The sequence below is a fragment of the Haematobia irritans genome, chromosome 1, assembly GCF_050003625.1.
Source record: "Haematobia irritans isolate KBUSLIRL chromosome 1, ASM5000362v1, whole genome shotgun sequence".
NCBI lineage: Eukaryota > Metazoa > Arthropoda > Insecta > Diptera > Muscidae > Haematobia > Haematobia irritans.
The window spans coordinates 259,993,799-260,020,456 of NC_134397.1; the positions used below are offsets into that span (position 1 = coordinate 259,993,799).

The following is a 26,658-nucleotide window of genomic DNA, read 5'->3' on the forward strand; positions in this document are numbered from 1 at the left end:
AAAAAACAAAAGCAAAAAAAAAAAAACTTTGGCCGAAGCAGGGATCGAACCCACGACCCTTGGCATGAGAGTCGGACGTAGCTACCACGGCTCCACGGTGCCAAACTAAATGTTTGTTTCTGTTAAATAAACTTTGTTTATTCGGTTCGTGGGCGCCGCAAGCTATGCTATATAAATATAACTTATATGGATATTTATCTATTGATGACCATAACAGGTACATAGCTCAGTGGTTAGTGTGTTGGCTTACAATGTGCATGGTCCGCGGTTCGATTCTCCGTCCAGGCGAAAGGTAAAAAAAATTTTAAAAATTTATAAAATCGTATAATTTCTTCTACATTGTTGGTATTACAGGAAAAGGTGTTAAGAACTAAAAATCCTCGTGGATGTGAGAAAGATATGAGGGACAATGCAATTAGCAAGAAAATAATGTGTTTTTTTGAGCTAGTCTTTATGAAATTGTTTTTACATCCTGGAAAAGAATAAACCTTTATCACAAAAAGTATATACTTTTTGTTTACTCTCGGGGGAGAATCGGGACGAAAGCTGCAAAGTGCTTGGTGGTTAGGAGGTGCTTTGACCGATGTCTTGAGGGGAAGTGGACTGTAATTGGTGATGGTCGAAGACGGCGAAGAACTTCAATGAAAAGAAGAGAGATCAATGCTGGAAACCCTTGCCAGACACAATATCTCACACAAAAGATATTATGGGCAAATAATTGGGAAATGAAAAGAGAGTGAGAATTAGGTTTTGTGGTTGATTTATTGGGATGCTTTGTGTGCTCACCTAAGTAAGTCTAAGAACCAAGTGAGTGTTAAAAAATTCATGTACCATCCACGAAACATCTTATAAATATTTCAATAATTCACAATAGAGAACAGTGTTTTTACAACTATAAAATTCATGACAATTATTCAATTCAGTATCGTACATATATTTATGACAAATAGTTTTTAAGTCTAAACTATTATGTTTAGACATACCGCCGGGTCAGAAAAAGTTATTGTTCACTTGAGCACAAAACTGATGCTAGAGCTCTAATGGCTTCCGAGAGAAGTTGTTGATTTGGAGCCGGTTTGGATGTAGTCCTGTTGCCTTTATGCGCTCTTTTCTGCTGATTAGTGGATGCATTTTTCATTGGTTTTCGAATCTGTGATAGATTGTTGTTGGAATTGTGTAACTTCCGTTGACTATCCCTGCTTTGATGATAACTCGCGTGTAGAAGGGTGTGATGAGGCCGTCCGCATGTTTGGCACATGTTGGGCGATCGGCAATCGCGAAACCGATGGCTACGCGCCAAACAATTAATACAGTAAACTTCGGCTAGTACCATGGCTTTTCGCTCTCTTGGAGTCATCCACAGAAATTTTGGGCATACCTTTAAAGCATGGAACTTGTTACATAATTTACATTTATAGACATTAGGTTTTAATTGGTGTCTTGTTGAGATTCTGCAAATAAATATAAAAATAGTTAGGGGTATCTTAAAGTAAAATATGATGGAAAACCATATATCTTAAATTGATATGGGTTGTTGTTATGCTGTTTGATTTTCATCTGTTGAGTTTGAGAATGGGAGATAACAAAGTTTTGATATGGGTCTTTTAAGAATTCCGGTTGAAGTACGTACATCTGCAACACGAACATTGCTATCGGATCCCATATACGTTTTTTCTATCCTTCCCAAACACCATTCGCTTGGAGGAAGTAAATCATCCATAACTATTACCATGTCACCGTTCTTAAGGTTTGGAAGAGAATTTTTCCATTTGTAGCGTTTTTGTAGGGACTTAAGGTAATCTTGTTTCCATCTAACTGAGAATTGGTGATGGATTGCTTTTAGTTTAAGCCACCTATTTATGAGAGAAATATTGGAGGACAAGGGTTCTGGTAGTGCCATTAGGGGGGATCCTCTAAGGAAATGACCTGGGGTAAGTGCGGTTAAGTCCGTAGGATCCTCAGATAATGCGGAGATTGGGCGAGAATTCAAGACTCCCTCTATCCGAGCAAGTATTGTAGATATTTGTTCGAAATTGAATTTATGGGAGCCAGTAAGCTTTTTGAAATGAATTTTAAAGCTTTTAACTGCGGCCTCCCATAGGCCGCCCATATGAGGTGCATGTGGTGGGATAAATTTCCACTCAAATCCGTGAATCGAGTATCTTTCAGCGATATCCCTTGATGTTATTTTCAAAAATTGAGAAAATTCCCTCAAAAGAGTCCGGCTTGCGCCAAGAAAATTTCTTCCGTTATCGGAAACCACCCGATGGGGGAGACCCCGCCTCCCGACAAATCGGGAAAAGGCCGCTTCGAAAGCAGCCGACGAGAGATCGGAGCAAGCTTCCAAATGCACGGCTTTTGTTGCGAAACAAACAAAGACACACACATAGCCTTTTATTATTGGAGAATTCCGAAGTGTCGAGCTTTTCAGGTCAAATGGACCTGCAAAATCCACCCCAGTGATGTGAAATGGTGAAGAAAATGTGCATCTTTCTGGTGGAAGAGGTGCCATAATTTGGGAACCTGGATTATGTCTATAAATAATACATGTCTTGCATTTATGAATAATGCTTTTTACTCTAGGTTTGAGTCGGGAAATGTAAAATTCGGTTTGAGTAAACCTACACATTTGGTTGCTTTCTGCATGAGCCAAAAAATTATGTAAGTGTAGTAAATAAAGATAGCATAGTCTAGAGTTACCTGGAAGTATGATTGGGTAACGCTCTCGATATGGAAGAGATGACTCAGACAATCTACCATTTACACGTAAAATATTTTTAGAGTCTAAGAACGGGTTTAAGGTTGACAAATTGCTCTTACGTGAAATCGGTTGAGAATTTACAAGAGTTTCATACTCTATTGGGTGAAATTTCTTTTGGGAGAGTATAATTAATCGAGTCTTTACAAATTGTAACTCATCAAGACTCAAATCGATACTTGGAATTCTAATTGAGGTTTTGAATCGAGGGTTAACTCTGTGGTAAAATCTGAAAGCGTAAGAAAGGACCCTTAACGCTCTTGTGTATGATGAAAATCTGAATAATATGTCATCTTCTTTGGTAGAAACGTGACAAGTAGTAACCTGAGTGCTTTCTGGGAACGTTAACGGATTTTTCTTGGGCCAATGGGAATCTGATTTTGTTAACCAATTCGGTCCATTCCACCACAAAGTGTTGGACATAAGATCCTGCGGTTTGCAGCCGCGCGTGCCAAGATCTGCTGGGTTTTCGTGCGTGGAAACGTATCTCCATTTAGCATTCGGAGTAAAATCTAGAATTTGAGAAGTGCGATTGGCTACATAGGTTTCCCATGACATGGGGGGCTTTGACAACCATCCAAGAACAATGGATGCGTCTGTCCACAGGGTTATCGAATTGACGTTGCTTTCGAAAATTTTCAGAACATAGTTCACTAATTTGGATAAAAGTACAGCACCATTAAGCTCTAATTTCGGAAGAGTTATGGTCTTCAAGGGGGCTACTTTGCTTTTAGCCGTTAGTAGATTACAGGTAACCTGAGATGGGGACACTTCACATCTCACGTACACGCATGCGCAGTACGCGACTTTTGATGCGTCACAAAAGCCATGTATCTCAATATTACTACTTGGAGTGAATTGGATCCATCTTGGGATCTTTATGTCTTCAATATGGGGTAAATCGAGTTGTAAAGTTTCCCAGTTAGTTAGAGAATCGGGATTAATTGGTTCATCCCACTCGGTACCCTCCAGCCAGAGTTGCTGCATGAGGATTTTCGACCGAATTACAACAGGCGTTATCCAACCAGCGGGATCAAATAACTGCGCTACAATAGATAGTATTTTGCGCTTGGTTGGGTTTGAATCTGGTTGTGGTGGAACATATGTATAGGAAAAGTGGTCTAGAAGCGCATTCCACTTTATGCCTAAAGTCTTAGTTGAACTTTTCTCAGAGAAACGTAAAAAATCTAAGTCATATAGATCTTCTTTGGGAAGTTTGGTAAGTAAATCCGAGTTATTTGCCGTAAACTTTTTCAATGGGAACCCAGCAGATTTGAGAACCGCAATCAGATCTTTCTGTGCCTTTAAAGCCTCTTCGATTGAGAAACCCCCGGACAAAATGTCGTCAACATAAGTCTCTTTACGCAATATTTTTGATACGGTTGGAAACTGGGCTTCACAGTCGGTGGCTAATTGCTGTAAAGTGCTTATTGCTAGAAAGGGGGCACAGTTTACACCAAACGTAACTGTATTCAATTGATAATCTTTAATAGGACCATTTTTATTTGGTTGAAATAAAATGCGTTGATATGGCCTATCTGCGGGGTGTACCTTTATTTGACGGTACATTTTTTGAATATCTCCACTAAACACAAACTTGTATCTCCTCCAATTGAGGATTGTAGATATCAAATCTGTTTGGAGAGTGGGACCCGTGTAGAGCACATTATTTAGAGAAACTCCGGACTTAGTTTTGCGGGAGGCGTTGAAAACAACCCTTACTTTAGTAGACCTATGTTCAGGTCGCACTACCGCGTGATGTGGGAGGTAATATGAGGAAAATTTACCCATGGTAGCAATTTCTTGGGAGGAAGTTTCTTCCATGTGATTCAATGAGATATATTCATTGAGAACAGCATGGTATTCCTTTTGGAGCTCTGAGTTAGCGGACAATGTTCTTTCTAATCTTGAATATTGCCCTAGAGCGAGAAAACGTGACGAGCCTAGAAATAGCGCATCGGGAAAGTCTTGTTTGAACGGGAGCCGTACTATATATCGGCCATCAGAATCACGAGTTGTAGTAGATGAATAAAAATGTTGACAATATTTGTCCTCATCCGAACAAATTGGGTCAGAGGGAATTTCCTCGATTTCCCAAAACTTCCTAAGAATATCGCTAATTTTCTTGTCCTCGTAAGGGACAACATTTGTTGTGAACATGGATATGTGTGTTGCCATGGGACCGCTGAGTACCCATCCAAAGATGGTGTTATAAGCGGATGCCTGTCCACAAATATTTTTCTTTATACCTTCTATGTTTATGAATCTTTCTGAGTCATTTCCGAGAATCAAATCAATATTGGACGATTTATTAAAATGGGGATCAGCTAAGTCCAATTCTCTGAGCTCCTTGGAGTATGCGACGTTAAAAGAAACAGAAGGTATTTTTTTTGTGAGCTTGGGAAGAATAATCGCAGAAATTTCAAACCGAAAACCATTTCTGGGACAATACAGTGTCAATTCACATTCCTTATCCGCTTTTTGGGTTGTTTCACCAACTCCACTTATTTCAAAAAGAGATCTGCGATATGGCAGTTTCAATAAATTTCGAACCCTTTCAGACAGGAAAGTTCTCTGGGATCCCGGGTCAATCAATGCTCGTATTGTGAATAGTTCACCTTGATGTTCGAGTTCGACCAAGGCTGTACGAAGTAATATCGTTTCATTATTCATAGAAAAGTTTGCTTGAACCTGAGAAAATGTTGCCCGTGATGTCGAGGGCGATTGTGCATCAAAATTGTCTCCTACTTCAGAAGTAGCCGCAATGTTGCTCTCAGAAGATAAGGGTTTGGAATTTTGTATATTAGGATCAGATTGATCTAAATGTAAGAGAGTGTTGTGTTGCTTTTTGCACAGCATGCACCTATACTTGCTCTTACACTTCGATTTTAGGTGAGTGTCAGACAGGCAATTGTTGCAAATCTTATTTCTAAAGACGAAATCGATCCTTTCTTGGGTGGAAAATTTACGAAATTCTGGACAAATGCGTATACTGTGCTTTTGATTACACAATGGACATGGGGACTCAAGTTTTTCTTGAGATGCATACATTTGAACTTTATTAGACGAGGGGAGCTTGTTTGAGGGAGGGAAAGATCGGCCTTCTCTAGCAGATTTGAAACTAGTGATTCGCTCTACCACCTCAAATCGATTTATTAAGAATGTGTCCATTTGAGACCAAGTGGGAAGTTCGCGATGGGATTTTAGCGATTGTTCCCATTGAGATATGGTTTCTTCTGGAAGCTTAGTTGATACCAAGTATATCAATATAGGATCCCAATCATCAACATTTATGGCTAAGCTTTTTAAAGTGCACAAGCAATCGTTTACTGTGGAATGAATTTTCTGTAGTGACTCACTATCTTCTGTTTTCGCAACAGGAATGTTAAATAAAATCTTAAGTTGGTTGTCCACCAGTACTCGTTTGTTTTCAAAGCGCGATTTTAATGCATTCCAAGCATGGGAGAAATTTTCATCACATAATGGGTATCGTTTCACAATAGCACCGGCACTACCTTTCGTTTTATTTCTCAAGTGGTAGAGTTTTTGGGCAGGAGTGAGTTTAGGGTGATTCATGTACACTGCCGTGAACATGTCACGAAATGAAGGCCATTCTTCGTAACTACCCTTGAATACCTCTGTATCGCATGGGGGAACTTTAATGCATACATTTGAGTTGTCTGAGAATTGACTGACATTTTGTGAAAGCTCTCTTGGAGCTGATGGACGCCGGAGCGTTACGTTTTGGGAATTTGGAACTGAGGAAATTCTTAAGATATCTAACATCTTAGACCTTGTTCCATAGTAGGCCTCTGCGCAGTTATCAAAGTTAATTTGAACATTTTCTTTGGCCTCCTTCGTGTGGGAAAACTCTGGGCATAAAAACACATCTTCATAGTCACGTTGGAGCCTGTTCCATCTTTGATCCAAATCTTCTAGTCTGACTTCAATGGCAGAGTCTGTTAGATTTGTAACATCGATCTCATCGTACACTTTACAAAAGTTAATGAGGTGATTATAGCCAAAAAGAAATTTTTCGTAAAACCTTGAAGATCTCGAAGTAGAATTTTCCCCGTGGGTCTTGGAGGATGATCCACTTGGGGCAGAGTCGTTATTTTGTGAGGGGTCTAACATATTGACGCGAGACTCGATATTGGACATAGATGAACTTAATAATATGACAAACTTTTAAGCTACAGTAGAATGAAACACTTTGCGGAAAAGAAATCAAACCGTGGGTTACAAATCAAGCCACTTTTCGTAACAATATTAAGCTTTTTCCCTTTTTGTTTTGGTGCTCAATGGCAATCCTACAGAATTGAAACGTGAGACAAGCTATATACAGCAAATGAGTATATTCGTAAAATTTTAAGTTGATTGTAAACCCTTTGTAATGAAATTATTTTATAGTAATATATTCGTCGTAAATTTCAAATGCAACAAACTAACTTGATTATAATCCAGGTGGAGAAAAAAGATAGATAGATTATAGTGTTTTAAGCTACAGGATTAATTGCAAATCCTTTTTATTGTAGCATTCGTAGCTAAAGGATTATTTGTAAATCCTTGAGTGGACAACCTCTTTATGGCAGTTAAAGGATTATTTGTAAATCCTTGAGGGGACAGATTTTTTATGGCATTTATAGCCTAGACAAGCGAAATTTTAAAATTTTTTAGATACACTTGGAGATAAAATTTATGGTAAACAAATTTTCAAACCAATGATTCTACATTATATCACTTTTGTTTCACAGAGACATTACGCCACGAATATATACTTTTTGAACTTGTTTGCGTAATTTAAAATCCCAAGAGAATTTTGAAGCAAATCGAAAACAGCATAAACTTCAATTTTTTAAATTTGTTTCAAATCATATAAATAAATAATATTGAGAAAATTATTTTTAAATAAAGATTAGTGGGGTTAGTAGTAAATCTGAGGGATCATTAAAATATAACGTTCTCCATATTTTCATTGATTAGAAAACCATTTCTAATTTCATCCAACTTGGGAGTATTCCCATTTAAACTTGGGTTTTAACAAAAATATCGATATTTCGGCATAAATATAATTAAAAAGATTTAATTGTTGCCTCATATGAGCATAAACCGTTAACTTCTAATTGAAGTTTTTTGATGCATACAGATTGTATGTTGTTTCGATAATTTTCTGTAATCGATGTACTGTGCGTACTCTCTCTTGGAAAATCCAATGTGTGTGTGAGTGAGCGTAATGATATTGTTAGCAATGCGTTTAAGAGAAAGTATGTCGTAGTTAATACGCTCTTCTATTTGTACTCTTATTTTTGAAGGCAGAGGGTGAGCTGCATAATTATCATAGTTTTACATCGAAGAGAATGTGGGGTAGTATGTGTTAGTAATTTATTACAAAATGCTAATTTTGACAAATGACTTACATTCCACAATGCTCGTACAATTTATATTTATTTATTTTTTCCTCGAATCCCGAAAATCCGCTTAAAGCCGACTTACAAATCGTTTTTATCAAAATTAGAAACAACATTCAAAAAATCGATAATCAAATTTTTGCACAATCGATCAGATTTTCGCTAAATTAAATTATTGAATCTTATTCCACAGTATGTAGTCTTTAAATAATATTTGTTTTAAATTGGTAGGAATCCTGCGTTTAGATGCAGATTTTTTAAATCACTGGACCACTGTTCTCTACAAATTTCGTCATATACATCTTTCTTGTTGCACATTTCCTTTTTTATTTATTTACTTATTTATTATTATTTTTTTTTTTTTTTTGACGTTTCTTTTCTGTAAAGATTTCGGCGAAATTCTTGTTGTTAAGAAAGTAGTGTAAAGACGAGATAATAATGAAAATGCCAAAACAAATGCGAGGATAATTTAAGAATTTGGGTAAACAATAAAAATTGTTGCACTTGTTTATTTCTGTAACTGTTTTGAAACATTGAGAAATTGGGTGTAATGACGGAATTCAGAAAATATGTATTTATAAATGTAAGGGCAAGACAATGAAAAATAACAATATTTTGGGAATTATAACTGTAAATTTTATGCAAAAAATTTGCAAATTATAACAGGATTTCTGCAACAAATTTCTGACTTTGAGTTTTTTTTTTTCTTTTTAATACAATGTGATTTCATATGACAATTTTTTGAACAAGCTTTCGAGGTTATGTTATGTTATATGTTGTTTTCCAGTTTTCTATGCATTTTCTGATGATTTTTAAAATTATGATGATTATTTTGGAAATGATCTCAAAATATAATATTTATGAGATTACATTGACATTTTTGCCACAAATTAATTATCTAGCACATGTTATATTTTTCAGCAATATATAAATTATGAACCGATAAAATTTGTATTTTTACGTTGGCGGAGAATTTTTATCGTATTTTTAATATTTCTTTTAGTTTTCCGTATCATATACATAGATTATTTCAATTTTTGCAAATCACGAAGCTCGTCTTTAAATTGAGAAAAATTTATAATTTCAATAATGTAATTTTTTATACTTTCCATAAAATAATTTTCCGAACGAATTTTGATAATACGTTTTAATTGCGCTTTAATAAATATCCGTTTAACGATCGATAAGAACTACCGTTTTGTAAGTCTGACCTTTATAATGGTTTTTTACGACTGTTTTCATTGTTTCGTTTTTTATCAAAGTTTACCTGGAATCCGCTCTTCCCGTCGATGTAGAACTTCGCTGCCTGGAAATTTCTCTTTTCGAAAGGACCATGTTTACTCTCGGGGGAGAATCGGGACGAAAGCTGCAAAGTGCTTGGTGGTTAGGAGGTGCTTTGACCGATGTCTTGAGGGGAAGTGGACTGTAATTGGTGATGGTCGAAGACGGCGAAGAACTTCAATGAAAAGAAGAGAGATCAATGCTGGAAACCCTTGCCAGACACAATATCTCACACAAAAGATATTATGGGCAAATAATTGGGAAATGAAAAGAGAGTGAGAATTAGGTTTTGTGGTTGATTTATTGGGATGCTTTGTGTGCTCACCTAAGTAAGTCTAAGAACCAAGTGAGTGTTAAAAAATTCATGTACCATCCACGAAACATCTTATAAATATTTCAATAATTCACAATAGAGAACAGTGTTTTTACAACTATAAAATTCATGACAATTATTCAATTCAGTATCGTACATATATTTATGACAAATAGTTTTTAAGTCTAAACTATTATGTTTAGACACTTTTCTTCCAAATACACTTCCTTACAGCGAAAAGCAAATGAGAAACGAACTTTGTTTGTCTAAAATTTCGTTTGGGAGGAAAGAATTATTTTTTTGCGTGTACCATACCCACCACCATCAATAAAATATAAGAGTTTACTTTGAAAACTCTTCGTCGTAGCGGGTTTCTTGATAATATAAGATAATATAAGATAATATCAGATTCTACCTATGAAGACTAGATCAGATTCTGGATTTATGAGAACCAATTTTGTTTGAGTTTTAGAGAAATCATAAACATAACGTCTATATAATGAAATAACGCCTTGATTTGAAGTCTTAAATTGGTAGATTTTTCGCCCTTAATTTAAATGAATACGATGAGTAAAATCTGGAAATTTTACTTTGAGTTTCGAGCAATTTTCATGATCAGTGCGCCTGTTATACCCTGAAAGAAGTGTTTTCTTTTCTGAGGAACGAAATTTTAGACAAGCAAAGTTTTCTTTTGACACACATTTTAGAGACAATCGTTGAATCGCTTATCAAAAATTCGGATTAGGTTGCTCTAAACGAAAATACTTTATACGAAAGGGGAATTTCGTTTGTCTGAAATTTCATTCCGGAGGAAAATATTTGTTCTTTGGGTGTACCCTCAAGAAGTTAAATCAGTCTATATCGATACCTTACCAAACGGACCGGTAAAAATAAATGCGATACAGAAACTACGGTTTCCAGGTCGAGTCATGCCAAATTCGGCTGACCTATTTGTGGTCAGCTGGATTCCAGAAGTCCTAGAAAGAAATTGGGGAGTTAGGTCTATATGGGGACTATACCAAAATATGGACCAATACTCACCACCTCTTAATGTTCCTCAAATACCTCTAGAATTCTACTTTCGGACGAATTCGATAAAAACTACGGATTCTAGAAGCCCCAGATATAAAGTCGGGAGATAGGTCTATATGGAGGCTATACCAAAACATCGACCGATAGGCACCATTTGCGACACACCTATTTGTGATCTCAAAATACCTCTAGATTTTCAATGTCAAGAAAATCGGCTAGAAAATATAGTCTCTAGACGCCCAAGAAGTAAAATTGACCGATACACCTCAATTTCCTCACACCTATTTGTGGTCCCAAAAAACCTCTAGAATAAAAATCGAGAGATCGGTCTATATGGCGGCTATACCAAAACATGGACCGATACGAACCACTTTATGGTCCTAAAATACCTCTAGATTTTCAATTTCTGGCAAATCGGATAGAAAAGACAGTTTCTAGACGCCCAAGAAGCAAAAACAGGATTTTCTAGATTTTCAATTTCAGGCAAATTGGATAAAAACTACACGCAAAAAAATAATTCTTTCCTCCCAAACGAAATTTTAGACAAAAAAAGTTCGTTTCTCATTTGCTTTTCGCTGTAAGGAAGCGTATTTGGAAGAAAAGTATATACTTTTTGTGATAAACGTTTATTCTTTTCCAGGATGTAAAATCAATTTCATAAAGACTAACTCAAAAAAAAAACATTTTTTTCTAATTGCATTTTCCCTCACATCTTTCTCACATCCACGAGGTTTTTTAGTTCTTAACACCTTTTCCTGTAATACCAACAATGTAGAAGAAATTATACAATTTTATACATTTTTTTTTACCTTTCGCCTGGACGGAGAATCGAACCGCGGACCATGCACTTTGTAAGCCAACACACTAACCACTGAGCTATGTACCTGTTATGGTCATCAATAGATAAATATCCATATAAGTTATATTTATATAGCATAGCTTGCGGCGCCCACGAACCGAATAAACAAAGTTTATTTAACAGAAACAAACATTTAGTTTGGCACCGTGGAGCAGTGGTTGCTACGTCCGACTTGCATGCCAAGGGTCGTGGGTTCGATCTCTGCGTCGACCAACGTTTTTTTTTTTTTTTTTTTTACATATATTCCAGATATGTTCGGAAGATTCCGAAAAAATGTTCAACATTACATTGTACTATATTAAATTTTGAACTGTAAAATATGTCTTATTAAAGACCTAAAGTCAGAAAAGAACAGTGTTTGATATAAACAAAATGGACTGTGTTGTTGTTTCAAAAATAACTCTTTTTATTGAAAAAATAAAAATTTTGTAACAAACGAATTTTTTGGTGATAAAAGTTTAAAATTTTAGAGCAATTCAAAAAACTCTAACAAAAGAAAAACGTTTTCGATACACGTTTTCCAAACGTTTTTTTCTTTGCGTGTACGGTTTTTATAAGCCCACGACTCCAAATCGAGAAGTCGGTTTATATGGGGACTATATCAAAACTTATCGGTTATAGCCCATCCTCGAACTTGACCTGCCTGCAAACCAAAAACGAATTTGTGCCAAATTTCAAGACCATAGGACGCCATTATAGAAGGCTGTAGCGTGATTACAACAGACAGACAGACAGACGGACAGACGGAAATAGTCACGTTTTTAATTCAAAACAAGTATATACAGCAGTAAGTTCGGCCGGGCCGGATCTTAAATACCCACCACCATCAATAAAATATAAGAGTTTACTTTGAAAACTCTTCGTCGTAGCGGGTTTCTTGATAATATAAGATAATATCAGATTCTACCTATGAAGACTAGATCAGATTCTGGATTTATGAGAACCAATTTTGTTTTGAGTTTTAGAGAAATCATAAACATATCGTGTATATGATGAAATAACGCCTTGATTTGAAATCTTAAATCTGTAGATTTTTTCGCCCTTAATTTAAATGAATACGGTGAGTAAAATCTGGAAATTTTACTTTCAGTTTCAAGCAATTTTCATGATCAGTGCGCCTGTTATACCCTGAAAGAAGTGTTTTCTTTTCTGAGGAACGAATTTTTAGACAAGCAAAGTTTTCTTTTGACACACATTTTAGAGACAATCGTTGAATCGCTTATCAAAAATTCGGATTAGTTTACTCTAAACGAAAATACTTTATACGAAAGGGGAATTTCGTTTGTCTGTAATTTCATTCCGGAGGAAAATACTTTTTCTTTGGGTGTACCCTCAAGAAGTTAAATCGGTCTATATCGATGTCTTACCAAACGGACCGGTAAAAATAAATGCGATACAGAAACATCGGTTTCTAGAAGCCCAAGGAGTTAAATCTGGAGATCGGTCTATGTGGAGGCAATACTAAAACATAGGTCGATACATGCCATATTCGGCTGACTATTTGTGGTCAGCCGGATTCCAGAAGTCCTAGAAAAAAATTGGGGAGTTAGGTCTATATGGGGACTATACCAAAACATGGACCAATACTCACCACCTCTTAATGTTCCTCAAATACCTCTAGAATTCCACGAATTTGTGCCAAATTTCAAGACCATAGGAATTTGTGCCAAATTTCAAGACCATAGGACGCCATTATAGAAGGCTGTAGCGTGATTACAACAGACAGACAGACAGACAGACAGACAGACAGACGGACAAACGGACATGATTATATTGTCTTAGAATTTCTCGAAAAACGGACATGCTTATATCGTCTTAGAATTTCTCCCTGATCAAGAATATATATATATACTTTATATAGTCGGAAATCGATATTTTGATGTATTACACACGGAATGACAAACTTATTATACCCCCACCACCATTCTATGATGGGGGGTATAAAAATAATTGAATTTTGCCATCAACATCAATTAATTTTTTAATTGGATCCAACCATTTGTTCATCTTTCAGGAAGCCAATGACCACTGCACCCCATCACCGTGCCTAGAGGGACGATGCTTAAATACACCAGGCAGCTATTACTGCCATTGCCCACCAGGTCGAGCTGGCAAACATTGTGAACAAATTCGACCGCTTTGTAATCAACCGCAATGTAATGGTATGTATCCCCCCACCTTATCTGCCAATACTTCATCAATAATTATGTCGATCGAATTTAAAAGCGATTTCAAGCAGAATACAAGTTTTCATTGATTAATGAACTCTTCTGCAGAGAAACAGAGCAAAAATTAAAACATTTGATTAATAATCGAACATAATTGCAGATGGATGCTTTGCAAATCCCATCATTAATACATCAAAAAATTTGCCATGTTCGGGGCATGGCACATGTGAAATGGTTGATGGAGGCACATTTTGTAAATGCCATACTGGTTATACGGGCACCTTTTGTGAACAAAGTGAGTATGCGAAATTTGAATTGTATCTATGTTTTGCTTTTCGTGTATGTGTGTGCGTGTGTTACGAGTGTGAGAATTTTATAGGTGAAATCATTTGTTATTGGGTTAACAAAACAAAATAAAAATCAAAAAACATGATTTTTAATGAGTATGATGACTTTCCTTCCTCTATGCTTTAGATTTATTCTCAATATAAATTAAAGAAAATTAATTAATTCATAATATATTCAGACATTTACCATATACTTCACAGATATCTTCAAGGATGAACAATCCATATTTTTTTTTCGATGATATGGGATTCAGAAACTAATCTTGACACTTATTTTTAAAAAATTTCAATTTCTAACGAATTTTTATTTTCTTAAACAATTTTTTTTTTTGTAGTATTTTATGGTGTCGATGGTGTCTGTTCTTGTGAAATTCAATCATCTAGAAAATTGTTTATGTTAAAGCATTGAAGTGAAACTTTTCTTGTATTTCTAATAGACCAATTAAGAAACATCTCGAGTTTCTACCAATATATTTCGCAGGAAGGCTTATTTAAACGTGTGATGTTTGGCGCCTAACGCTTGGGTCTTAAGTCTTTCGTTTTAAAAGTGTGATATTTTTTGTTTTGGCGAAGCATATACAAATTCTTAATAAAGTATGATTATAATTTGCTGTAGTCCTTGTTCTGTAGATGATTATTGCCATTTACAGACAGTATTTGAGAGCTATGGCGTTGAAATGGTAAACATGGCTGTACACCAAAAGATTTTCAACGGTGCTCCCAGAGAAGGAATATGGTCACCTCAAATATATTTCAAGAGCAAAATGTTATTTTTGGATGGTGAGTGACCATGTAACATGTTTGTCGCATCCATCTTATTTTCTCGGAAATTATGTTCACTGAAAAAAATCCGTAGTTAAACTAACGCTAAATTTAAATTATTGTTATTGGAAACAATATTTGTTTGTAGTTAAATTTTATTATATATTTCGAATTTTCTACAACTCAATGAAATTTACCATTTGTTAAGTATGTCCCAAATTTTTTTTTATGACCTAAATGTGGGTATAAAGTTCAATGATCATACACATTAAGTTCAATATGAACTAACGCAAAAGAAAATTTCCGTACGATTCCCAAATTTAGGAAGGATAAACTGCAGTATGGTTAAAATGGTCATGGCGCCAATGATTTTAATCTTTAATTTTAGTTCATTTTTTCTTCTATGGGAGGTTGTGAACTGTAGTTAGAAAGTACAACAGGGCATTAAATTTTCCTGGTTTTTCCAAAGCTTTGTGGACACCCCAAAATGTGGAGTATAATTTAGTTCAATTCTCGCTCGAGGTAGATCATTGTAGATATAATACAGTTTACTTTTTGTCTGTGTATCTGATTTCGGAGAGCATGTTATGTTTGGCGGGAAAGCAAAATTTTTGCCATAAACATGATACATGGTCATCATCTAAAAAAACATTTTGCTCTTGAAACAGGTTTGAAGTGATCATATTCCTTCCGAGGATGCCAACAGATGTCCCAGGCATTTATCCTTTGTTGTTGGATTGTGGAACGAAAGATAGCTATAGATATAGTGGACTGGAATTGCATACTACCGACCTTATATCCTCCGTGCCTTCTTTGAGCCTGAGAAGCTTCACTACACTACATTCAATCACGAAATTAATTGATCCAATTAACTGTTTAATTGAAATCTTCAAAATAATAGTATCAATCACAGTTTTACTTGGGTATAAAAAATATTTGATCAAAAAATTAATTGATTTGATTTGAAAATATCAATTAATTTTTAATTGATTTTATTCAATTTTAATTGAAGTTGATTGCCAAAATCAATTTTTTTTCAATTCAATTCAATTAAAAATTTAATAGATGTCGATTAGAAAAATCAATCAATCAATTAATTATTTAGTTAAACTTTTTAAATTAAATCAGGTCAAAAATTAATTAAGTCCACTTCGATGGGGTAACCCCATCGATGAGGACTTAATTAACGAAAAACAAGCTATCGACTTGAAACTTGGCACAAGAAGTTATTATTGATGTAGTTCGGATGGTATTTGGCTTGCGGAGCCTATTGGAGGAGCAAAATTCATCCTATCCGGTTGAAATTTGGTACATGGTGGTAGGATATGGTCTCTAACAACCATGCAAAAATTGGTTCATGTGGGTCCATAATTATATATAGCCCCATATAAACCGATCCCCAGATTTAGCTTGCGGAGCCTCGAAGGGAAGCAAATTTCATCCGATCCGGTTGAAATTTGGTACATGGTGTAAGTATATGGTCTCTAACAACTACGCAAAAATTGGTCCACAACGGTCCATAATTAAATATAGCCCCCATATAAACCGTTCTCCCGATTTGGCTTGCGGATCCTCTAAGAGAAGCAAATTTCATCCGAAATTTGGTACATGGTGTTAGTATATGGTATCTGACAACCATGCAGAAATTAGTCCACATCGGTCTATAATTATATACAGCCCCCATATAAACCGATCCCCAGATTTGACCTCCGGAGCTCTTGGAGCACCAAAATTCATCCGATCCGGTTAAAATTTAGTACGTTGTGAAATTTGGTACATTGTGCTAGTATATGGCCGCTAACAACCATGCCAAAATTGGTCCATATCGGTCTATAGTTATATATATAGCCGATCCCCAAGAATAATCTACCAAAATGTTATTTCTATAGAAAATTTTGTCAAAATTTTATTACTATGGAAAATTTGTCAAAATTTTATTGCTACAGAAAATTTTATCAAGATTCTATTTCTAAAGAAAATTTGTCAAAATTTTATTGCTACAGAAAATTTTATCAAAATTTTATTTCTATAAAAAATTTTTTTAAAATTTTATTGCTATAGAAAATGTTGTCAAAATTTTATTTCTATAGAAAATTTTGTCAAAATTTTATTTCTATAGAAAATTTTGTCAAACTAAATTATATACGTATTTATTCGGTCTTTTTTTGTTTAATATATACCCCGTATAGACTAACTTACAATTGAGAAGACGGTGTGTTACCGCAACCCAAGTAATTGGATTTTGGATGATAGTGTTTTAGTTCAAGTTTCCATGCAATCCACGGTGGAGGGTACATATGATTCGGCCTGGCCGAACTTAGGGCCGTATATACTTGTTTTTTATTAAGTTGTTAATTAGAACAATTAATTATATAATAAAAACCACAAAAAATGTAATAAATGAATGATTGTATTAATTAATATTTTTATGTCAGCCTGATATCAACGCAGGCTGGTTTTTCGTCCAAATCAATTACTTTACATTAATTACAATTTTAAATGCGAGCTAATTGGACATGAAGATTAAGGAATTGGTATTATTATGCTATTGAAAAGAAAATGCCAGATACCCATCCTACAAGCCTGACTATACATATGTTTCAGTGTTGGCTAATCCACATTTCCATAGTCTCTAGTAAGATCTGGCTGGGTGAGGTGATTCAATTTGGGTCTAATTTCTTATGGAAATTACACACGAGAATTAATGTTTTAATTAAAGATGTAACTATTTTCCATCATTTTCTTAATTGACTTTGTGTTTTTTTTTATTAAAAACCGCGAAAATTTGATAAATAAGTGATTGTATCAATTAATTTTTTTATTAAAAATTTAAAATCTTCAATCAGTTTTATAATTGAATTAGTCTTCCAAAAATGATTAATAATTGTTTCAATTATTTTCTTTAACAATTTTCAATCATTGATCTAACTGACTTACGGTCATTTTCATGTAGCTCCGTTAGGCTCTAACTGTTAACCAGTTAACAGAAAGAAAATTGAAAATATATTTTCTCTGGTTAACTTTAACTAAAAAAATTCAGCAGTTATGTTTCTAACTGGCATATGGAATATATATGCAAGATGACAGATATGTACATAGCACGGTTTAGAAGTTCTTTAGCTAACGTAGCACTAACGGAGTTTCATGAAAATGGGGGTTAATGTTTCAAGTTTGATTAAAAAGTCAATTTATCAATTAATTTCTTTTTTTATTGTGTTCTTTGAGGCACCGTCGTGTACCAGTTTCCCTGGTTTCGGTATTGGAACAATACTACTTTTTTATGTCTGGAATCTCGAAGGCATTGAAGCACAATGCGTATGTGTTTTAGTGTCTTCGTAATCTGAATCAATCGCCGTGGTATTTCTAATCAAGAGGACATCGGTGCTATGTCTGAACTGTCTACCTACACGATCGTGTTGGTTGGGATGCTCGACGAATTATCTGCAGAAAGATGTTGCTATACGGTCATCTTTGTTCATAGTTGGCCACTGAAATGAAATTACAATGTTTTGTTTCCTTTTATGATTGGAAATATTCGAAATGGTCAGATCTGTATCCAAGAATTAATTCCTCCAGATGTTTACACTACTTGTCTCTCGGGAGCTTTATGGTAGGCAACAAGCCGGTCGATCTCCTTTCGCTGGAACTTTGAATCCTTATTGCAAATCTCATGTCCCCTCTCTACCCATTTGTATGCCTCCCTGGGAAATTCTATAGGTTGCCAGATATCAAAAGTGATCCAAGCTCCTAGGAGAAAATCCTTGAAGAATTCCTTTCCACCCTTAGCTGATATAGACTGATGGGAGCTAGCGATCTCATCCCCAAAAGCATATTAAAATCCTTCAAATTAGCTTCACCAAAATTCATAAGAATCCTGCTCTTCGTTACTCAGTGTTTGTGGTAACATGTGAGGAATCCAGGTAATTTGTTGTTATTCGAGTTTTGCGTTCAGAAATTTTTGAACACGGAGTCTAATCCTGTGGACGACAGAAAGGTGGAAGAAAAAAGGACGACACTTGAGATTTTTGGAAGGTTGGGATGTAGTTCTCATCTTACTGAGATACGTATCCCTTCTCAAACAGATATATAATCCGTTGGTTCTGGACTGCTCCCAATGTCATAGAAGGAATAGTCCGAATAAATTAACCTGCACAACTAAACAGTGAGAAAAAATTAAAAGTTACGCGGGGAAAGTGAGCGAAAATGAAAAGTGTACACGTATATGTCCCATGGAAGAATTCAGTCCTTAGACTTGATTGAATATCCTGTATCAGCCCCGGTACGAAGAAGAAAATTTCCGAAATTAGTTCTATGAAAATAGATCTTCCATTTTCCCAAATTAATGGGTGCAATAGTAAACGCAGGATTTTGTATTTCTCACGCCTGTGAATAGGTCTCTCATCTAATGTAAAATATTTTTTACTATTCTATATATGTATAAATTAAATTCATTACGGGAAATGAGTGTCGCAAATGAAATTCGTTTAAAGGATTATTAATATCGTGAGCATAGTTAATACAAATTCGTCTTATTTCAACTTTGTTAAATCACAAAACCCATTGAACTTAACTATCATCTTGTTACAACATTGCTGTGTACTCGTACTATGTACTAATTATTTGCTATCTTTAGATCTCAGTAGAGTTCATTTAGATTGGACATTAATTCATTTATTTTCCATCGTCTTTTTGTTTTTTGTTCTCTCATTTTGTAGATCTTAATGAATGTTCTCCAAATCCCTGCCGCAATGGTGGTATATGTCTCGATGGTGATGGCGATTTTACATGTGAATGCCCTTCGGGTTGGACAGGTAAGTGAGAGGAGATCCTAGCAAGCTCTTCATGAGGCTTTAATGTACTAATACAAATTCTGAAGGAGAAATAAAAGAACCGTCAAAAAAAAAAAAAAAAAAAACTAAAATACTTTTGGAAAGAAACAGAAAAAACAATAACAACATAAAATTCCTTTAGTCAAAGAACATGAACGTAACGTATGTTCATTCTTCTTCAAAGGAACAGTGGTATAAATTTAAAAATGTGTATTAAAATTCATTTGCTGGAAAAAATTTAAAAAACTAGGAATTGTAATTGGAACGCAAAAATCAACTTAGCAACTACTTCAATAATTGAGAAGGGTGACTTCAGACTAGCGTTACAAAAGTCGAAAATTGACTTTTCGACCATAGTCACCTTTTTGTAATTTTAAGAATCGATTTTAAAGTTTTTTTTTTTTTTTAAATCAAACCAATCGACTAATTTATATAAATTGGCCAGTTTGTTGGTTCAAATTACCTAATGAAAATAAACATAAATATGTAATTAAATAATCAGTTTTTGAGATTGATTAAACTCATCCTCTCAAAGCGATCAATATCCAACTTTAACGAAAAAACGAATCGTCGAAATTGCTAAGAGAAGGGAATGCGATGTAGCTGTGTTTACGCTGAAAATTCATCGAAAATGTTAAAGCCACTAAGATAAAAGTCGGCTTCTCCAAATATGAAAAAAGTAGGAATTCCGAAATGTGGAAATCCAACGTTCTTCATTTCCAAAAATCAATCTTTTGATTGTCCTTAGTATCTCCACTTCAAAAATTTCTATAGAAATAAAATGTTGACAAAACTTTCTTTAGAAATAAAATTTTAACTAAATTTTTGATAAAGTTACTATAGAAATAACATATATATATATATATATATATATATATATATATATATATATATATATATATATATATATATATATATATATATATATATATATATATATATATATATATATATATATATATATATATATATATATATATATATATATATATATATATATATATATATATATATATATATATATATATATATATATATATATATATATATATATATATATATATATATATATATATATATATATATATATATATATATATATATATATATATATATATATATATATATATATATATATATATATAGTTGACAAAATTTTGTATAGAACAAAATTTTTGACAAAATTTTCTTTCTAAAGAAAAAAAAGTTTCCATAGAAATAAAATTTTAACAAAATTTTCTACGAAAATAAAATTTTAACAAAATTTTCTACGGAAATAAAATTCTAACTCAATTTCTATAGAAATAAAAATTTGACAAAATTTTTGACAAGGTTACTACAAAATTTTGACTAAATTTTCTGTAGAAATAAAATTTTGACAAACATTTCTATAGAAATAAAATGTTGATACAATTTTCCATGGAAATAGCATTTTGACAAAATTTTCTATAGAAATAAAATTTCGACAAAAATATTCAGTAGAAATAAAATTTGGAAAAATTTTTCTGTAGAAATAAAATGTTGACAAAAATTTTCCATGGAAATAGTATTTTGAAAAAATTTTCTATAGAAATAAAATGTTGACAAAATTTTATACAGAAATAAAATTTTGTAAAAATTTTTTATAGAAATAAATTGTTGACACAATTTTCTATAGAAATAAAATTTTGACAAAATTTCCTATAGAAATAAAATTTTGACAAAATTTTCTATAGAAATAAAATTTTGACAAAATTTTTTTTTATAGAAATAGAATGTTGACAAAATGTTCTATAAAAATAAAATTTTGACACAATTTATTTCTATAGAAAATTTTTGACAAAATTTTCTATAGAAATAAAATCTTGACTAAATTGTCTATAGCAATTAAATTTTGACTAAATTGTCTATAGAAATAAAATTTTGTCAAAATTCCCTATAGAAATACAATTTAGACACAATTTTCTATAGACATAAACTTTTGACAAAACTTTCTATAGAAATAAAATTTTGACACAATTTGCTATAGAAATAAGATGTTGACTAAATTGTCTATAGAAATAAAATTTTGTCGAAATTTTCTATAGAAATAAAAATTTGACAAAATTTTCCATAGAAACAATTTTTTTACAAAATTTTCTATGGAAATAAAATTTTGACAAAATTTTCTATAAAAAGAAAATTTGGACAAAATTTTCTGCAGAAATACCATTTTGACACAATTTTCTATATAAATAACATTTTGATAAAATTTTCTATAGAAATAAAATCTTTACAAAATTTTCTACATAAAAAAACTTTTGACAAAATTGTTTGTAGAAATAAAATTTTGACACGATCTTCTATAGAAATAAAATTTTTACAAAATTTTCTATAGAAATAAAAATTTTGACAAAAATTTTCTATAGAAATGAAATTGTGACAAAATTTTCTATAGAAATAAAATTTTGACAAAGTTTTCTATAGAAATAAAATTTTCTATAAAAACAAAATTTTGACAAAATTTTCTATAGAAATAAAACAAAGTTTTCTATAGAAATAAACTTTTGACAAAATTTTTTGTAGAAATAAAATTTTGACAAAATTTTCTATAGAAAAAAATTTTCTATAAAATTTTGACAAATTTTCTATAGAAATAAAAATTTGACAAAATTTTCTATGGAAAGAAATAAAATTTTGACAAAAATTTCTATAGAAATAATTTTGACAAAATTTGCTATGGAAATAAGATTTTGACAAAATTTTCTATAAAAATAAGATGTTGACTAAATTGCATATAAAAATAAAATTTTGTCAAAATTTCCTATAAAAATAAAATTTTGTCAAAATTTCCTATAGAAATAAAATTTTTACAAAAATTCCTATAGAAATAAAATTTTGACAAAATTTTCTATAGTAATAAATTTTTTACAAAATTTTCTATGGAATTAAAATTGTTACAAAATTTTCTATAGAAATAAAATTTTGACAACATTTTCTATAGAAATAAAATGTTAATAAAATTTTCTATAAAAATAAAATTTTGACAAAATTTTCTATCGAAATAAAATTTTACCAAAATTTTCTTTAGAAACAAAATTTTGACAAAATTTTCTACAGAAATCAAGTTTTGACAAAATTTTCTATAGAAATAAAAATTTGACAAAATTTTCTATAAAAATAAAATTTTGACAAAATTTTCTATAGAAATAAAATTTTGACAAAAATTTCTATAGAAATAAAATTTTGACAAAATTTTCTATAGAAATAACATTTTTACAAATCTTCTATAGAAGTAAAATGTTTACAAAATCTTCTATAGAAATAAAATTTTGACAAAATTTTCTTTAGAAAAAAAAATTTTTACAAAATTTTCTAGAGAAATAAAATTTTGACAAAATTTTCTATAGAAATAAAAATTTGACAAAAATTTCTGTAACATAAAAATTTGTCAAAATGTTCTATATAAATAAAATTTTGACAAAATTTTCTATAGAAATAAAATTTTGATAAAATTTTCTATAGAAATAAAATTTTGACAAAATTTTCTATAGAAATAAAATTTTGACAAAATTGTCTGTAGAAATAAAATGTTGACAAAATTTTCTATAGAAATAAAATCTTGACAAATTTTCTATAAAAATAAAATTTTGACAAAATTTTCTATAGAAATAAAATTTTGACAAAATTTCCCATGGAAATAAAATTTGGACAAAATTTTCTATAGAAATAAAATTTCGAGAAAAATTTTCTATAGAAATAAGTTTTTGGCAAAATTTTCTGTAGAAATAAATTTTTGAAAAACTTTCTATACAAATTAAATTTGTACTAAATTGTCTATAGAAATAAAATGTTGACAAAATTTTCTATAGAAATAAAATTTTGACAAATTTTCTATAAAAATAAAATTTTGACAAAATTTTCTATAGAAATAAAATTTTGACAAAATTTCCCATGGAAATAAAATTTGGACAAAAGTTTCTATAGAAATAAAATTTCGAGAAAAATTTTCTATAGAAATAAAATTTTGACAAAATTTTCTATAGAAGTAAATTTTTGACAAAATTTTCTATAGACAAAAAAAATTATAAATATAGTAGTATACTTCAAGTCATTTAAAAGACAACATCTTATTTTTTATCGTGTTAAAAATTTCGAATTTGGTTTGCGGAACGCATTAATTTTTTGTTTACATTTGAAGACGTTTCTTCTCAGAAATAATGAAGAACTTCAAAGACCACCAAAAAAGTTTTAAGACGCAGAATCGGATGGAGATGACACTTTGAGGCAAAAGCAAATGGCAGCAATGTTTAACTTTGCACAACAAATAATTTCTGATCGTTTAAAATATATGAGAAAGATCGAAAAGTGTGTAAAATGGGTGCAACATGAAACAAACGCTCATTTAATACCGGTACACCTAGTATGTATGGGAGCTATATCAAAATCTGAACCGATTTCGATTAAATTTTGAAATAAAAAATTACTTCGTGTTCAATTTGAAGACGATCCGTTTAAGCGCAATACGTTTACCATATAATTCCGACCGGAATCCTGCGAACAATAAATACGTGGACAGACGGATGGACACCAAGGGCTAGATCGAAGTGAATTTTATTATATATTTTCTGGTTGACAAACTTGTTTGCAGATAAAAGTTAAGCAAATTGGCACTAATGCCATTTTAATTTAATTAAAGATCATGGAATTATTATGCTTTTATATTTTTTCTGAATGGAACTAAAAGCTGGGAATAAACTATACACAAATGAACTATTGGGATTTACTAAATTCGTACTTCTCACCAAATAGATCAGAATTTCTTAAAATTTGTAAATTTTACTGAACATGTGGCAATCTTGTTGTTCGTATGGCACTAAAGATATTTTCGTAATTTTGAAATTTTCTTTAACAAGTGAAAAAAATAACTATGGAAAATTTTTTCTAGAATTTGTCGAAAAATATGGTATTTACTTATTTTTGTGATATCGGCGTTCATAATCCAGTTTAGTTAAAAATTTCAAAAAATTAAACAAAATTTTTCTTTCTGGTGAGTTCACTGGTGATTTATAAAAAACGTTGGAGACGTAAACTGATCGAATTTGACAACAAGTTGGTTAGCCGAAAGTTATATTTTCGACTTTTGTTTCCCTCTCAATAAACTTTTCTACGATCAAGATGGTTTTTTTTATCATTTTCATAAATAGTTTTAAAAAAATATTATTATATGTCATATAACCACTGTGCATCACAGCAAACATCGTTTACAACAAGTAACATTATAAAGCATAATCTGCAACAAGTGTATAATAAACTCAGTCTCAATAATAATAACAGCCAAACGACCAACTGAGCAACATAAAAAAAAACCAAAGAAAAAAACTGTTGTTGTAGACAACAAGTGTCTGTTGCCGTCAACACAACAACAACAAAAAAGTACAACAGACAAACACCGAACTCCAACACCAACCAACTGGCAGCATCAAATGCATCCTGCTACCATCAACATCCCATGCTCATTGAACAACCCAATAGCAAAGTGAAAAACCAGCCCAGTAACATTACAGAACCTTCACTGGTCAAATGAACATTAATCATAAGCCGGGTTAACAACATATGAACATTAAGATTTCACAGAAGACTCCAGCAACAACAACAAAATGATTTTAAAAAACAAAATCCTGGTTTTAACATGCTTTGTTAATTTAGAAAATTTTAAAAAGTACTTTTTTTCTCTGTGGCTACTGTCATGTCGGTCAGTTTGTTGCCCTTACGAAAGGGGGATTGTCTTTGAAAGCATAGTTCTGGCATATTTTATGAAATTTTCTAGGCTGACCAAGAAGGAAATTCTAGGAATAATTTACATGGAATTTTTAAGCTGTCTGGGATGATCTTTTTTTGTTTTTGTTGTGTGACTGAGGTTGAGGTTGAACAATCATTTTTAATTAATAAACTATGAAGGATTAATTATTTATTAAATTATGTTGGCATATCGTAACTATGGAAAACATATAAATGAAAATGAAGACAACTTATTAATTAGATTGCAATCCCCTTTTACGCTAGTAACCCGGCCCACTTCGCTGCGTCTTCCGAAGCTTATGTGTACGAACATTTTGCGTTACCTTAGTCAAAGTCAAAGTCGGACAACTTTTTTTATTCGTTTCTATACAGAAATACGGAGGATATGCAGATGAAAAACAATCCGTCTTAACAAACTTCGGGAAGAGGGTCTACCCTTTCCACAGTTTTTTTAAATTAACAGGTTGGCTGATAAGTCCCCGGTCTAACAAAGAAAAACAATTTTTTTTTTGTCAAAATTCGTTTTTATTATTCAACATAGTTCCCTTCAAGAGCGATACAACGATTATAACGACCTTCCAATTTTTTGATATATTTTGGTAGTACTCCTTCGGTTTTGACTAAAAATAGGCCTCAGTTTCGGCGATCACTTCTTCATTGCAGCCAAGTTTTTTTTTCCTGCGAGCATCCTTTTGAGGTCTGAGAACAAGAAAAAGTCGCTGGGGGGCCAGATCTGGATACGGTGGGTGGGGAAGCAATTCGAAGCCCAATTCATGAATTTTTGCCATCGTTCTCAATGACTTGTGGCACGGTGCGTTGTCTTGGTGGAACAACACTTTTTTTTTCTTCATATGGGGCCGTTTTGCCGCGATTTCGACCTTCAAACGCTCCAATAACGCCATATAATAGTCACTGTTGATGGTTTTTCCCTTCTCAAGATAATCGATAAAAATTATTCCATGCGCATTCCAAAAAACAGAGGGCATTACTTTGCCAGCGGACTTTTGAGTCTTTCCACGCTTCGGAGACGGTTCACCGGTCGCTGTCCACACAGCCGACTGTCGATTGGACTCAGGAGTGTAGTGATGGAGCCATGTTTCATCCATGGTCACATATCGACGGAAAAACTGGGGTGTATTAC

At 32.6% G+C, this 26,658-nt stretch overlaps 2 protein-coding genes across 2 annotated transcripts in view; one reads left to right on the plus strand and one right to left on the minus strand.

Annotated features, from left to right (window-relative positions):
• Ser (protein serrate) overlaps positions 1 to 26,658 on the plus strand; it is a 177,451-nt gene that overhangs the window by 118,268 nt on the left and 32,525 nt on the right. The window contains exons 11-13 of the mRNA XM_075290884.1: positions 13,666 to 13,813; positions 13,980 to 14,114; positions 19,644 to 19,739. Coding sequence (XP_075146999.1) covers positions 13,666 to 13,813; positions 13,980 to 14,114; positions 19,644 to 19,739 — 379 coding nt within the window. The remainder of the gene's footprint in view (positions 1 to 13,665; positions 13,814 to 13,979; positions 14,115 to 19,643; positions 19,740 to 26,658) is intronic.
• LOC142221235 (uncharacterized) lies at positions 744 to 8,343 on the minus strand. The gene is made up of 2 exons (XM_075290893.1): positions 8,176 to 8,343; positions 744 to 1,451 (listed from the first exon to the last, which is right to left on the minus strand). The coding sequence occupies exons 1-2, from the start codon at positions 8,280 to 8,282 to the stop codon at positions 1,001 to 1,003; spliced, it is 558 nt and encodes a 185-aa protein (XP_075147008.1). The 5' UTR covers positions 8,283 to 8,343; the 3' UTR covers positions 744 to 1,000.